This window comes from Myripristis murdjan, chromosome 10, assembly GCF_902150065.1.
Source record: "Myripristis murdjan chromosome 10, fMyrMur1.1, whole genome shotgun sequence".
NCBI lineage: Eukaryota > Metazoa > Chordata > Actinopteri > Holocentriformes > Holocentridae > Myripristis > Myripristis murdjan.
In genome coordinates this window covers 27,196,671-27,213,207 of record NC_043989.1, presented here as the reverse complement: position 1 = coordinate 27,213,207, position 16,537 = coordinate 27,196,671, and the positions used below count along the sequence as shown (strand labels likewise).

The 16,537-nt window shown below is 43.7% G+C and overlaps 1 protein-coding gene across 2 annotated transcripts; it reads left to right on the top strand.

The window, feature by feature from the left end:
• The first annotated feature begins 504 nt into the window (after nt 1–504).
• Nucleotides 505–15,956, top strand: LOC115366549 (E3 ubiquitin-protein ligase RNF38-like). Of its 2 annotated transcripts, XM_030062053.1 has the most exons (13): nt 505–1,566; nt 1,644–1,961; nt 6,445–6,497; nt 6,654–6,835; nt 7,655–8,093; nt 9,375–9,515; nt 9,726–9,914; nt 11,215–11,376; nt 11,711–11,814; nt 12,034–12,115; nt 12,217–12,338; nt 13,134–13,233; nt 14,824–15,956. In XM_030062053.1, the coding sequence occupies exons 2-13, from the start codon at nt 1,685–1,687 to the stop codon at nt 14,884–14,886; spliced, it is 1,914 nt and encodes a 637-aa protein (XP_029917913.1). In that variant the 5' UTR covers nt 505–1,566; nt 1,644–1,684; the 3' UTR covers nt 14,887–15,956. The 2 variants fall into 2 exon arrangements, with proteins under 2 accessions (XP_029917913.1, XP_029917912.1); XM_030062052.1 differs by having other exon boundaries at nt 506–1,961.
• The last annotated feature ends 581 nt before the right edge of the window (nt 15,957–16,537 follow it).

Below are 16,537 nucleotides of genomic sequence, written 5' to 3'. Positions count from 1 at the left end.
CAAATGTAATCCAAGGTAATGTAACGTAAACGATTGGTATGTAAGCAAAGAATTATAGTGTGTTGATATGATCTTTACAGAGCAGGGCGAAACGGAAAAAAAGGAAAAGGAAAAATGGTAAATCTATCTAGTATGTTGAGATTGTCCTGTATAACCATCATTGTATCTAGTGCCAGCCTCCCTGAAAAGCCGTATAAAGGCAACAGTCTTCAAAGCGTAGTCATAGTATTTCTGGTATAAAGCTACTGAATTATTAATGAGCTTTGCTGCTGCCCGCGGTTTACCAGGCAGAAGTAATCCACTCAGATAACCAGCTCTTTGGTAAAAACGCCATCGATCGTTTGTACTCAGTCAAATTTCAGGGCAGCCTGGGTGTTAAAAGTGTATTTGACGTTTTCGCCATCAGAAACTCCCGTGATTTCCTTAGAAGAGCAGCGCAGGTCGCGTAAATCACGGTCCGGCAGAGCGTCGCATTTCTCTGTGATCGTTTAGCTGTGACTGGGCAGAGATGTAAAAATCCCATTGATTGATCTCCACTACGTTCCCCGCTGACCAGAGAAAACACTCGATAGCGAATGTGAGAGGGGATTTACATTCGGCAAAAAATTGCGAGGCTTGCCCATGAGATAAGGTATCTGCTTGCTCATGTGTGCTATAGCGTTGTGATAGTAGCGCGGATTAATGGTCGCCAACTCGATATTGCACGACGTTTGCTAGCTAGTAATGTCGGCACAGTTGGACTTGTTTTCCTTGCTAGATCAAGCTTCCTGTTGTTAGCCTTGGGCTAGCTGGGGGAATATAGATAATATGCTAATGAAAGGGCAGGTATAGTTTGCGAACCTAAAGGGGTGTAGCGTTACTATCGGGAATAGATTACCCGTTGCAGTTTAGTTGTAATTTAATCACAGGCCTATGCGAATAACTTTGTTTGCCAGTCAGCTAACTGGGAAGCTGGTTTCCTTTAGTTTGCTAGCGTTCGGTAGCTAGCCATCTTGCTTGCATTGAGTTCTGCCGTGTTGAGGGATTATAGTATTTAACTTGGCTTTTGGTGGTTTTCGCTGGCAGCGTTCACTTCTGTCAGTCGCAATTCCTTGTAAACAAATGCCCCACTAAAGGGTTCGCTTAGTGTATGGAGCCGTTTGCTTGCAAGTAATACTTACACGCCCCAAAAATACTTTTTACTGTGGGAAAGCCAGCCGGAGCTCCACTCTGGAAAGACAATAGAGAACCTGAGACTTGCTCAGCTGTTGTTCTGCTCTCTATTATACTGAGTTACGCTTCACAGACTTACAGAAAATTTGTTTTAAGCGACGTGGATATGCTTAATTGATTTAAATTTTCATAAAAGTTCATATAAAAAGCGTCATTTCACTAAGTTCTAGCAGAGATAGCGAGAGGCAGAGGAGTGGATCTGGTCGATGCAGATGGTGCTTGCGCGACATTAGGGGGCTGTGCTGCTCTTAACCCTCCGTTACCTCCAGCTATCCCGTCTCATTACATCCACACCACGGCTTTAAATGCCTAAGAAAACACTCAGGAGAAGTAGTCGGTAACGGAGATTACCAGGTGGGTGGAGAGACGCGGAGACTCGGTTTGACAAGGGAGGTTCCTGCTCTCGATAGTTAAACCGTCCATCTCTCCAGCCTACCTTCATTACGTCCAGCCACCACCGCCCTCCTCAGCCATGGACCCCCCGAGGACTCGGTCGCGGTCTCGGTCTGGCTTCTATCATTTCGGCATGAACGGCAGCGGCGGAGGCAACGGCAGTAACGCGGTCGGTAACGGGAGTATGATGAACGCCAGCGGCGGGGTGAGCTACCCACAGCAGAGCAACCCCGGGTGGGCGCCGCACCACGGAGGTCGGAGCTACCCGGAGAGCCAGCAGCACACCCAGGGGAGCTACCTGTCCGCAGGGGCGCCGCGCCACTCCTCGCACGGAGCGCATAGACACCCCGGGGCCGGTAAGCAAGCTTCAGCGAATAGGGCCTTCTGCCCTGCTAGATGCATGATCACACACACTCACAACATATACCCCCCTGGGGGATAGAGGCAGACCGCTGGCGGTGTAACAGGCGTGGAGACATGTAACTGTAAAGGCTTGGTCAATTCACTGCCAGCTGTGGACCGAGCAACCAGGCATCATGTCAGGTGTTGTGGTGGGGCCATGCTGTAGGGGGGTTATAGCATGTAGGCAGGTGAATTGGGCACTAGGCTCCCGAGTTTTACCTTGTATGTCACTGCAGTGCTTTATAAACTCAGTGTACAGTCTAATAATTAGCCTGTCCCTCAGCATGAGATGTGAAACTGCATAGAGCAACCCCCCACACACATTTTCTAACATGGTGGTGCTGGAAGACTGCAAATGACATCGTATTACCCCTCTTTAGGTGGGCAAGGTAGTGCAGTAACACGAGAAATTAGAATTAATTAAATTAAAATGAATGCTGATCATCTCCCAACAATTTGTGGACACAGTGTTAAATGAATCAGCCAGCAGGTGGATAGTTGGAAGTAGAGCATGTTCAAATTGCAGTATTGATGGGTAGCAAGCTTTTTCATCTATCATCAGATCAATGAAGTATGCAATCGCCTAGTGACTCAAACACAGCCTACACACCTCCTACAGTCTTTAACCAGACCTATATATGAGAGGAATCTGTTAAGAGATCAATTTGAAATCGTGAAATGGTTTGAAATGTCTTGAAATTAAAAGACTCATTTTTTTTTTTTTTTTTCTGGTGGTGTTCTGAGTATCTTTTTTCATATTGCTCATCTCTGGGCAGTAACCTAGCACAGTATGCATACTCTAAATACATGGTAACCATTAAGCCTATCATCTATAAACCATTTTACAGTGAAAATAATAATGATTTTCAACCTCCTAAACCCAAATAGAAGTGAGTTTGGTCATTGAAAAGCTCAGGGTTTTTTTTTGGGTTGCTCCCCCAGAAACAAACAAACAAACAAATAAACACACCGCTCCCATTTAGTGGTTGAGATAGAATAGAGTAAAAATAGGTTAGGCTTAGTAGTTTTAAAGAGCTGTCAGATGACAGTGCCACAGAGGAAGGAACAATGGGGTTGGGTTGGCACTTTGTTGGTGTCTTTACTTTGTCAGTGGTTTCAGCAGTGACACCAGTCTGTCTAGTGTTCAGCAGGTTCCACTCACTAACATTTGGAGGGAGACTGGGGAAGCATGCCAGTATAGAAGAACAGATTCCCCCAAAGGCAAAAAAAAACCCCATGCAATGAATGAATGAATGAATAAATGAATGGAGACTTTTAATGGAGCCCTGTTTTAATAGCAGCACTGTTGCCATCCAGACCCAAAATAACCCACACAGAAGGGATACACACATGCACACATGCTTCCCAAACTGAGACACTACAGAGGGATTTGTGTGTGTGACTTAAACAGTGTATCTCCCAGCTGTTTGATCCACCTCCTTGCTCTTAGCAGCTGCAGATGTCTCTTCCTCAACACTCGGTGTCTTTGTGTGTGTGTGATCTGTTAGATTTAGGCGTGTGTGTGGTGTAAGAGTGTGTCTGTTTGAGTGTGTTATAGATTTCCCGTCTGTCAGTGCTTGTTTGCGTTTGTACATCTCAGCATTTTACGCCTCTTAACATCATTTTCAGTAGAACGTGTCAGGATAGGATTTTTGGGGTGCTGAAAATGTGTCCCTGTGTTGCCTAGCCGTTGTTTTGTCCCTCCGATCTCTTTTCCTTTGTCTCCCACTACTCTCCCTCTCTTGCTCTCCCTCCAATGTTTCAAGTGTAATCCCATCAAGACACGTCATGACTTTCCATAACTTCAATTGTGAGTGTCCCATCTCAGAAGCTGCGTCCTTTAGCCCGCTTGAAGTCTATTTTTTTCCTCTCAAATAGCTTCAAAGTTGTAAAAAACTGTTTTTCTCAATTGTGATGGTGTCACATACATATCTGTATCTGTTGGTTGGAACACTTCATTGAAGGTCATTACATTTATATTGAGTGCAAGATTAAGATGTCAGATGCCATTGCATTATGACAGCAGTGTTACATCAAATAGAGAATATCTAGATGTCTTGCGAGTCATTTTATTCACACTTCCCTGGAATTCAGCAGTACGTATTTGAGATCTTTGGAAACCGTGGGATCTCTACTAGAATTTGAAATAAAGTTCTGAGTTTGAACAAAGCAGCATGCATTTGACAAACCCACCCACAGGATTGGCAGAATTGGAGAAGTTAAAAACTTCACAGCAACACAGCATCTGTTTTGTTGTTGTTGTTGTTGTTGTTGTTGTTGTTGTTGTGTGTTTTTTTTTTTTTTTTTTTTTTTAAACAGGTGCACCAATACTGCAATTACATATTGTGTGGAACCCAGGCTAAAATGTTGATGTCTGAAAGTTTCCTGATCATTAAAATCTTTATTTGATACAAAGATCTATGTGTAATAACTAGGAAACCAAAGCCCAGACGCTTGATTTTCTGCTTGATCACATGAAGAGCAGCATAAGATCTCTAGTCAGTTTGTTTATCTTTGGCTAGTCATCCTTGAATTAATGGTCTAAAGAAAGGCATCAGATTTCTACTCGGTGTCAACTGATACTTAAAGTTTACCTGTCTGAATACATTGGCGGTGGCTGAGAAGTTGTGTCAAGCCTCCCGGCAAGCCAACACAGCCCACCCCGACCGGGCCCACCACCCCGTCTCCCACCGCTTGAGGTGAATCAGCATTAACAGGCATAGTTCTTGTCAAAACACGTGTGGGTGAGGCCCGGGCCCTGGAGGCCTGCCGGAGTGTGAGGTCTGAAGAAAAGGGATAGTGGACAAGTTAAGATGTAGGCTAGTGTATCAGCCGGATCCCTACCTGGCTGAGCTCCAGAGAACCAGCCAGCCAGCCAGCCAGCCGGTTAGTCAGCCGCCTGTCCCTCTGTTCTCCACAGCCACTAGCAGGGCGCCTTTGAGCTGTCACTCTCTGCAGACTTCACATGGCTCTGGTGTGGCGTTGCAAAGACAAGAAAGAGAAGGGAGGGCGCTTTCAGATCTGTTGTTTGTGAGGAGGCAGAAGGGGCTGGTTGGATGAGGGGAGGCATAGAGAAGGAGACAGAAAAGAGATGAGGCGAGTAGAGAGGGCTTTCTTTTTTTTGTTGTTGGTGATTAAATATTTTTGGGGGGGATGCTTGAAGGAAACTCTTGTGATCTGAGTTCAAGGACATCCTTCTTAAGCTGTAGAATTGTGTGTGCACATGCAGCAGCCAGATTACACATGTGGACTGTCAGATAAACAATTGGAAAAGCAGAGGGGAGAGCTTTTTTTTTTTTTGGCTATTTTTTGAGATTATGTTTATAGTATTAGTACTTAAATCAGAGATGTGATTCCCTCACTTTTTTCCCCAGTATTTTATTTTTTTTTGACACACAGCTCCCATTCATATATTCAAGGAGATTACTGTTATCCTGCTTTTATGTGCCCTGCTGTTTTGTGGTTCTCTGTTGCTCCCCAAAGGAGAAATTTAGCTTTTTGTTTGTGTAAAAGTCAGGTCAGCTGCAGAACACCACCCCTGGAGCCACCAGGGATTCAGTACCTTGCTCAAGTGTACTTCAGCAGGGCAGACGCATGCTATCACATGGACGTGAACCCAGATTTAATGATTTCGCTCATCACAGCACAACCTCGCTGCTGTTCATACCATAAAGACTGAAATAAAAGCTGTCGGAGCCCGATAATGACATGCGACATGGGTTGGAAACTTGGTTAAAACATGTGATGTGCATGTAGGCTAGATTGCAGAGCCAACAGGACACCCTCGAGTGTTGCATGTATTTGATAAGGAGAGGACTGTGTGTGTTAGTGTGTGCGAGTCAGTGTGGGCATGTGTGTGCGTGTATAACCAAAGGCAGCATGCTTTTCATGTTAGATCAGAGAGAATGATTTGTCTGTGAGAGCGGGAGAAGATGAGAGTCTAGTGTGACATCTTCCAGAGATGGCTTCCTCTCTGGTCTGCCTGTCTGAAGCAGGAAATTCAAAAGGCAGTTTTGAAGCCAGATCCTCACTGAGGACAGGGGACTGTAGCACCGGACGCAGCCAGTATTTACATGGGCGTCTGTGTAGCGTGAGCAACGATACATGGTGTTGCTTTCACTGTACAAGTTTGGTCATAGTCTAGTTTAGATTTGAGTCTTTGTCCGTGTTCTTCTAACCTCTCAGTCCATGAAATACTTGTAGAAAATGGGCCGGCCTGCACCAAGGCGCAGGCTTTTTAGGCTTCTGATGTGATCTTGGAATGGAAAATACAATCAACTGGGAGCACAGCTGTCTGCGTTGCTGGTTTATTTCTGTTGTTTTAGCAGGCATATGTCTGAGAGTCTTGTGATGTTGATGGGCTTGCTCAGTGCTATCTGATTCTGTGTGATTTTTTTTTTTTTTTTTCACTCATTTTTTTTTCTCTGTGGCCCACAGGAGGAGTGCTACACTTTCATCCAGATAATGTGTGCAGTGAGGATCGGGACAAGGTGAGCGTTAAACATGGCCACAGCATGCTCTCAATTTGAACAGGAGTTGTATTTCAGCCTTTTCTATTTTCTGTTCATGCTCCATCTCTCCCTGCCTTTGTTCCTTCCCTCCTACCACCTCTCTTGGTCTCCCTGCCCCTTCATCTCGCTCTGCAGATGGAAGACAGTCCAAGTCCGAAAAGGCAGCGTCTTTCCCAGCAGTCCATGTTGGATTTAAGCTCTGCCCCTCCCTCTACTCCTTCCTCTCCCATTCGCCCCTGGGAGCTGCCCCCCAGTCGCAGACCTCACCCCCACTACATGCCAGAGAGATGCCACACGCCTGTTCGCAACCGTCGCAGGTAAGGGTGTGTATGTGTCTGTGTGCGTCATCATTCAGGTTTTCATATATTACCTTGAAAACAGGAAAGGTTTGTTCGAACTACCTAAAATACAAAGTAACAGAGTTTATTGAAATAATACACTAATAGTCTGTATGTAATTATGTTTAGTGATGCACAGTGTTTCTGGTTTGCTGTATTTACTTAGACTGTTAGAAGGAATTTCAATATGCCATATTTTTAGTTCTGGTCCTGACCTGTCCATCAAATGGGTCAAAACAGCGCTTTTCTTTTATCATCTGGTTAAAGTTAATGCCTCGTTGTCTCCTCATAGACTCTCACTCTCTGTCACTCTCAGGAAGCTCTCCTACCAACCTACTAGTACACTTGCTGGCAGTATTGAAGCAGAAAACACTCATCCTGATGAAGAGATTGTCATTTATCCTAATTTAATAAGTAACGCTTGTAAAATGTTTGGATTTCCCTCAGTAAAAGGCAAGACTCACTCAGTGATTTACTTCTTTCAGTCTTACAAATTTGAAAGTAAATATCAACCCAAATCATTCAAGGAACTGAATAACCAAAAAAAAACTGCATGCTGTGAATCTCTTGGGAGAAAAAAGTCTATTAATTTAACATGCATTATCTGTTCATTACGCTCTGCTTTCATGTGTCAATATTATGTAAATTTTTATCATTAATATTCAAATTACAGTCAAATTTGACTCCTCTGTAATTCATGAGGGCCAATTGACAAACCTAGTATTTATGGTGATGCAAATCGTGAGTAAACACAACGCTCTATCCCCCTTCCCTAATTTCCCCCCTCTCTCTCCGCAGTCCTCCGATGAGGCGCCAGCGCGGCCGAAGGGACCGCCTGACCCGCCACCACCACCACGCCCACAACAACCACCACCACTACAACAGCAACAGTAACCACCACCACCACCCCAACCCCCACCACCATCACCACCACCACCTGCACTCGCACCACGGTCCGTCGCCAGGCCACCAGGACGAGAACTACCGTCACCCGGCACCTCCGCAGAGCTACCCCCCGTACAGCCAGCAGCCTCCCCGGGGGCCCGGGCCGGGGCCGGGGCCTGGTCCTGGGCCTGAGGAGCGCCCAGGATATCACCCCCCAAATCTCTCCCCGAGGCCCCTCCACCAGTCGCCGAACCTGTCCCCCAGGCTGCTGCACCCGGCCGCACACCCACAGCACCCCCACCCCCACCCATCGCAGCAGCAGAGCAGTGTAGTGCTGGACCTCCACGAGCAGGTGAGCAGAATAGATGATGGGGCCTTGTTGCCTGCTGCTTTGCAAAAAAAAAAAAAAAGCACCACTGGCCAGCAGAGACGTCCTTACAATTGGGAAGGCCCTAGCACAGCAGCATTAATGTCTTTCACATTGAAATGAGACCAGGGAACTTCTGAATCCTCTGGAAACATAGAATGCTGTTAATGATTGAAGGCTTGATTCATCAATATTGCCATGTATCAACTCACTTCACATGATCACAGGTACATTAGCTCATTTTTTGACTGCAAAATTTTTGGACTACAGTGCAAGTATGAATAATGTTGTTTTAATTTATTGCTGTGAGCTGTTTGATCTCGAAAAGGCATAGTAGCAGCCAGGGTATATATGTTTTTCATATCGCCTGTGATTTATGAAGGACAACTCAATACAGTGTAAATTATACAGTGTAGCCTCCTTTTTCATATTGTACCATTAGTTTTTTTTTCTTCAGTGACCTTCTAGCTACCACAAAATCTAAAAATATATACTTCCAGAGGTTAGTTAAATTTCCACTCCTCTTAAATTTTTAAGAGGAGTGTGTGTCTCATTTGGAAATATCAATAGAATATCAAAAACAATATCACGTGAAAATTGGAAGAGGAATCGACTCACATCTTAATCATTAATCAACCAAATGCATATCACATCCAAAATTCATATCCACAATATTCTGTGCCAAGTGCAACATGGGAAAGTATTGAAGTTTTCTTAGCATCCTAATTGTAAAATGTGTTCATGCTAATAGTACACTTCTGTTTGTGATTCAGGTACTGATGCTCGCAGATTTCATGACGCTTTAGAGCTCTTCAGCTCTAAATTGCACTCCAGATGTGTAAGGGTCATAGGCCTGCTCAGTTACAACAAAAATCATAATCAGTTATTTGAACTAATATTCAGATTATGATTATTTAACATGATCACTCATTGACTTTGAAATCATCTTTGGAAATATCTTTTTAACGGTGGTTTTCCGTGAACTTTAAACATAAACATGCCACAGCCTGGCTGAGTGAATCTGGGCTTGTGGTGCGGGCCGAAAGTGCACCGCTGCAAAGGGAAGGGGTGCGCTGGATTTACAACACAAGACAAAACCAGAGCATCACTGCGAAACAGAATGCGACACAATAATCCTTTTTTTTTTATCTCAATTTGTCTTGTTTTCATACATTTTGGAAGCCAAAATCATACTCAGAAATAGAATTTGATTCATTGCTCAGACATAAAGGGTCATACCTTTGGCTGTTTCATCTCTAAATTCAGGGCTCAGCTCCGGTGTCATATCCCGTTTCTCCTCCGGGGGCGCCACCCGGCCTGCCGCCTCGCTCTGCCCCGCAGCAGATCCCAGCATGCTCGGTGGTCTTCAGCGGACAGCACTACCCTGTCTGCAGCGTCCCGCCTCCTGTGAGTGTTTGCGTGCGTGAAAGTTTCACTCAGCTGGGATATGATTTATTTTATCCTTACTGTGTAGATTTTTTTTGGTCAGTAGAGTCTCACATTGATCTTCTGACAAGGTTCCTGTATTTGATGTCTTTTCACTTCACCTCAACCTCTGTTTTTAAATGCTTTCTACTGATAAATAAAACATAATTTCCCTTTGTGATTTCCCCCTAGGTCCTCCAGACCTGTTCTGTGCAGCACCTACCTATGCCCTACCCGTTCCCATCGCTGCTCTCCAGTGACCCGGCCTTCCTCCTCCCCCCTCCCCACCTCCCCCACCCTCCTCCACACCTGTCCCACCACCCACCTCACCTACCCCAGCCTGGACAGTTTGGACCGTACCCGACACAGCAGGCGCGATCGGTGAGTAGGAATAAACGGGACGTGCTGTGTTGACCGGCATGCTCGTTCCAGCCATCAGACAAACTGAAAAGAAGGCAATGCAGCTATTTAATGCATCGGCAAGCCTGGCATATTAATTTTGAGTCTGAGTTGACAAGTTTAAAAAAAAAATCATTTTTATCTGCACCCATTCGGGAGGTACAAGTCCATTTTTTTCATGTTTGATGATTAAGGGTGTGGTCCTTGTAATAAAACATTCACATATTTGGTGTGGGTTGGAAAGCTGTAAAGGCTAAAGCAGATTATGGTAAAAAAAAAAAAAGTTGCATCACTTGACTCTTGGAGGTACTGATCAGTCATCTTTAGCAATCATGTCAGCGCTGACAGCAAAGATTGGGCTTGTTTCACATTTCTAAGGAGCTGGCACCAGTGTCATGCTAGTTTGGCCTTCTCCGTCTTTCTTACTTGTAGAAATAGCTGCATCGCTCTCTCTGATGATTCAGGTTTGTCATTGTGGCGCCACGGTTTGACAGCTCTCCTCCACATACCTTAAACTGAAGTCGATTGTGCTTAACGTTTTTTTGAAGTTTGTCCATGCTGGGCCTTTTCTGTGGCTTTGATAATGGCATAATTTCTAGTGAAAGCAGGTACCCGAGGATAAAGCGTGAATTTTTTTTTTTAATTTTTTGCCACCCAAAGCTGCTAAGCTGCTGGTGTACCGCTTTAGTTTTTACTCTGAAACTAATTACATGCTGATCTAATACCACTCTGTTGAAATTGTGGTTACACTTTATTTGGACTGCCCAGTGTTTATGGTGAACTTTTTGTGTGGAGTTTCACAATTTAGTCAATTCAGATACTTCACACTAACCCTGCCAATGTAAATACTCAACGTAATATCAATAGACAAGAAGCTGACTTTTAACTTTGTATCAGTTACGGTTAGGTTGATTCTAACCTGATACAAAGTTGATTGTAAGTGGTTTAATATTACCATTAAACAGCCCTAATAAAGTGTTGTCAAAATTATTTTAACACCATGGAATGATGAAAATGCTAAAAGTCAATACTGATCCTTGCTGATATTAGCTTTTTAAGACCCAACCCCCCCCCCCCCACCAGTTTATCTATCAGCTGTATCACATCCAGAGAGAAGCAGTGATATGTGCTCGATCAACATTTCTTTGTAATCTGATGTTTGAACTGATGTGATTACACAAATCAATATCAGTCTTTTACAAATCCTGAATATGCGCTCATGCTGTAACTTTTTTTCCTCCCATTTTCTTCTCCACCCTGACTCCGTGTCGCCCATCTGCAGCCGTTACAGAGGATAGAGAACGATGTGGAGCTGCTAGGAGAGCATCTGTCCCTGGGCGCGGGGCTCCACTACCCCCCTGCTGCCCACCCCACCCTCACCCCACACTCCACACAGCTCCACTTCCTCTCCCATGATCCTCTGCCACAGGAGTTCTTTGGAGTGGTGAGCAATCAAGCCTATTTTGGTATTTTTTATCTCTCACCGTTACCCTAACTGGGCTGTCAGTGTTTAGTCTGTGAACATTGTAAGAATGCGTTGTTGCCTTCTGCACTGATGGCGTGTAAAGAGAAATTCCTGTCAATTTCAGAATTAACAAAGTTCGGAGTGGTGAGCAGCATCTATTATTTCTTCTTGATGTCAAAAGTTTAGCCAGAATGGATTATTCCCTCCTTTTGAAGAGGCTTTTATCAGTGGAGTTTTGTGATGTTTTTTTTTTTTTTCTCTGCCTAGATCTTGTTTGACATAGGATACATGCTTTTTGTCAATTTCCCCCTAGTCCTACCCCAACTTCATGCCTCGGCGTATCCCAGGGCGACGTTACCGCTCGCAACAACCACTGCCACCTTCGCCTTACCACCCCAGCTTTCTGCCTTACTTCCTGTAAGTAGATCGTTAAATTGTCCATCCACGCTGAACTGAGTGAAAATGTAGCAGAGCCTCACACACAAAGCAGACAGGACATACTGTATGACAGCAAAATAGTCAAACTCAACTCTACATTTTGGGTTGAAAAATTCTTCTAATGTCGCAACACTGATGTTTGTCTTTTGGGTAAATTAAAATCCCCAAATTCTCCGTCTTAACTATTTCTCTCTGTAGCTCGATGCTGCCAGTCCAGCCCACAGGTCCTGCAATCAGTCTTGAACTGGATGTAGACGACGGAGAAGTGGAAAATTATGAGGTTTGTCTCTTGTGTTTTTTTTTGTTTCCTCCACTTGTTTTCCCTTGTCTGTTTATTGGATGCAGAAATATGATCTATGTGTTTGTTGATGACTCCCACAGGCTCTCCTGAACCTGGCTGAGCGCCTGGGAGAGGCCAAGCTCCGAGGACTGACCAAGGGAGACATCGAACAGCTGCCTTCTTACCGGTTCAATCCTAACAACCACCAATCTGAACAAACACTGTGAGTGCTGCCCTTGTAACAACATTTTATCAATCCAGAGTTTGTTTTCCGAGCTATTCTTAAACAAACTTCACCGGTTGCTCCATGTTCAACGAACAAGTGGAATCCAATATTGATTCTTAAAATCTCAAGATCGATCGTTTACTCTTTTCCCTTTTCGGTGGATATATGAAGCTTTTTGCTAAATGTATTTTGTTGCTTGTCTCCTGTCGGGCAGATGCCACCCTCTGAACTACTAGCCTACAGAAACCCAGTAGACCAAATTATATTTACTGTATGAACAAGGCCGGGAGCTTCGCCTCTGAAGCATTTTCCATTTTAAAAGTATGATATTACAGAAGAGTTGGACTAAAGCAAAGCTATAGCCTGTGCAAAATTGGCATGGTAACTGAAATATTCATAGTGAAATGATGAGCTGACCTGAATTGAAATCAGCAACTTTTTTGTACTGTGATCTTGAGTTTCTTGAAAGGTACATACAAATGAAATGTAGTATTGTTATTATTACTATTACTATTTTCATAAGGAGTTGAGAAGTGTGTCCCAGTACCCAGCCCTATTGAAAATCATATGTGTCAAATGCAGTAAATTGTGATGGAGTCTGATCATGTGGGTAAAGGGAACAAGTGTCTGACCTAAATCTGTGTCTTGATGCCCACTGCCTTGAGGAAATAAAGGGCTCTTTTTGATTTTTGCTTTGCTTTGTTTTGATTTTTAAAAAGCACTCATGTTTAGCTTAAATTATAGACCTGTGGTCTGGCACTGCTTCGCATTGTAACGGCCACTGTGTTGCAGGTGTGTGGTGTGCATGAGTGACTTTGAGTCCCGCCAGCTGCTGCGAGTCCTGCCCTGCAGCCACGAGTTCCACGGGAAGTGTGTCGACAAGTGGCTGAGGGTGAGTTCACACACCGAGTCAGATGGGCGCTGTGGAGCCCCGCTGACTCACACCGTCCGTCTGCAACTCGCACACAAGCCTTGAGTCAGTCCAGGTCTTATCACACGTTGTGTTTTTAGCTGAAATGTCACCCAGCAGTTGCTTCAACGGCAAAGGCAAGGCCGGTGGAAAGCTGATCAGTGCTCCAGGTCTGCTCTCTGCATGTTCCCTGACCAGGCGAATGTGTTTAGAGACTGAGGCCGGGTTACACCAACAAGAATTAATTTAATTGCAGATTAGTTCTAATCAGAGTTTAGTATAAACTAGGTTTGAAATGAGTAAATCCAGCTTTAAAAGTAAGTAGAACTCTGTTGCACAATTTTAAAACTAATCCCAAATTTCGTAAATCCCAAATTTAGTGGCTTAAACCTAAATTAAATAATTAGTTAAACCAAGATGATGATGTTTGCTTACAAAAAAACCCCCAAAAAACAGAAGAAGTAATCAAATGATCATTTTAGCTCAAAGAAAAGAAAACATGCTGTCAGAAATATAAAAAAAATAATCTGTCGACAATGTAAAAAGGTTGCTATGCACCCTTGTTAACTAGCTAGCCTACTCATCATGGCTTGGAGGAAGTTCAAAATTTTCTTTCTCTGAATAAATAAAGCAGGACCAGATTATAGAAGATGAAATGGCACAGCGAGGAAAAAGGAGACTGCCTGACAGAAGCTGTCAGACTTTAACTGATCACCAACAATAAAGGAGAATCTGTCTCTCTCTTTGCAGAATTTGATTATTTTATTCAATTCATCTAAAAATGCAGCCATTTTTAAAAGTTAAACATGCTCAGGGGTAAGTTTAAACTAACCCTAATACTAGATCATAGTTTAAATTGGACTAAAGTAGTGCGCAGTAGAATTATATTTAATCTAGGTTTAGAATAAAAACTGAGATTTAAGTTTAACTTTAAATCCTCCATGATTTAATCTGGTTTAAAAACAAATTCTTGTCGGTGTGACCCAGCCTCAGCTTGCTGTTGTTCACTTTGCTTTATTGTGAAGCACATACAGACTCAAATCATTTATACATTCATGGAATCTCACAAGCAGCCTCTCTCTGGCTGTAGGAAAGTCGAGTGAAAACCTGTTAAATTTGTTGGATTGAAATCCACGGGGTTCTGTGTGTAAGCCCCAGGATTCAGCACAGTGTGTGTGTGTGTGTGTGTGTGTGTAAACCACACTGAACCTCAGGACAGGAACGTCTGGTGGAGCCGCAGACATGCATCGACACGTGTTTTTTTCCACTGAGAATCCTAAAACACATCCATTGTTTGGCCTTTTTAAAGAGGCACTTGAACCGGAGACACCAAATCCTTGTGTTAATCAAATCCTGGTCATATGATGTAGAGGCATAACCATGGCCCAAAGCCTCAGTGAGTCATAGGGTTGTGTTGGATTTCAAATCAAAACAAAACATGTCACCCAAACATCCAATGAACTCTTAGAAACCTTAGCAACCGTTTTAATGCAGGAGTGTGTGTCAAAAAAAACAAAAAAAACAAAAAAAACGTCACTTGCTTCTGACTGAGTCGTTTTTTTCTGTCCACAGGCCAACAGGACGTGTCCCATCTGCCGCGCCGACGCCTCAGAGGTCCAGCGAGACTCAGAGTGACCACAAGGGGGAGCTGTACACACCTAACTGCCCCTCACACCCTTTTGAGCACCCCCCCCTCCAGTCCTGAAATATTAACTTGTGTATGCACGCGCACACACTCACACACCACCCTCTCGCCTCCCCCTGCAGCACTTTCTACTCCCTCCTCCTTCTGTTTGCATTTTGAATCCTTTAACATACCGTCTGATATATATATATATATTTTTTTGTCATTTTCTCCTCCTCATCCTTCCATCTTCCACGTTACATATATGCAAGCCCTCGCATCTCTCAGTAGCGCTGAGCGGCGTCCCGCTCGGCTCGCTCAGCCTCCGACACAGACTTTGCCGGGTCTTCACGCTGCAGTGGTGTGTGTGTGTGTGTGTGTGTGTGTGTGTGTGGGTGCGGACGCACGTGCACTGACGTTGTGCAAGCGTTGTTTGGTGGCCCCTATAATTCTGGGCTTTGGTACATGCCTGTGTGTGGGTTTGTGTGTGTGCGTGGGCGAGATCTTTTCGGATGTCCCGGAGCATGCCTGAGTTTCTGTCATGTATCAGACAAAAGTAATGACATCTGAGAGTTTTTGCTCTTGTGAGTGACTGACTTTACTTCCTGTTTGTACGCACTGTCTGTATGTATGCATACTGTGTGTGTATGTATGTAATAGACTTTAATCCTTTTCTCTAGTTTGACACTAAGGGTCCATGCTGCCACTGTGCTCCTAGGTTGCCTGATTGATCAGTTTGTTTTAATAGATGATATTATTATTATTATTATTATTATTATTATCATTATTGTTATTATTATTATTATTTGACCATTATAAGTGATTGTTCTTCTGCCTGGCAGTTACCTCATCATTCCGATTTTGATCATCGTTCATCACACACTTCACTGTACTCCTCTGAAGTTAAGCACATTTTATATTTGTATTTCTTTTCCTATACTGTCCTATCAGAGATGAGTTTGTGATTTCCTTTTTTGCAGTGGCACATGTGTTACATATATACATATATCTATATATACTGTATAAATCTATGAATATCTGTATACCAAATAAAAGGCTTGATATGAACTTTTTAAACTCACCTTTTTGTACAGTTTTTTTAACAAGCAGATTATGACCTAGTGAAACGAGTCAAGTTTGTTTCCGGATTTCTGTGTTAGACTTGAAGTGGTGGTATATTATTAAACATGCTGATGCACACTCGTGTTGTGGCTGGCTCCATCTTTTTTTGTGGTCAAATTTTGTTCCTGTGCTCTTGAAGTGCAACAGCCCCAGGCTACCACTAGGCGGTGTCACTGCTCTTCCTGACGGGCCTTGTGCTACACATCCATCCAAACAGGGGTATCTGACATTGCAGCTGCATGTCTCGTTGTTAGTGTTTGTAACATTTCACTGTAGGTGGTGACTGTTGGTTCAGCAGAGCGTCATCACACAGCATCTTTTTATGCACCCAAAATTGAAGGTGTGTGTTGTTCCTTTGGCTCCAGACAATACACCGATGCATCTGTCACACTGAGCCATAGCCATGTTTGGCAACAGTTAACCCGGATTTGCCTAATTCCCTTTTTCTTGGGGGGATAATCCCAAAAAGTCATGACAAACTAGAGCAAAGCCTTGGTTTAAACTGGGATTGAAACACCTCCAACACTCAGGATTTAAGAA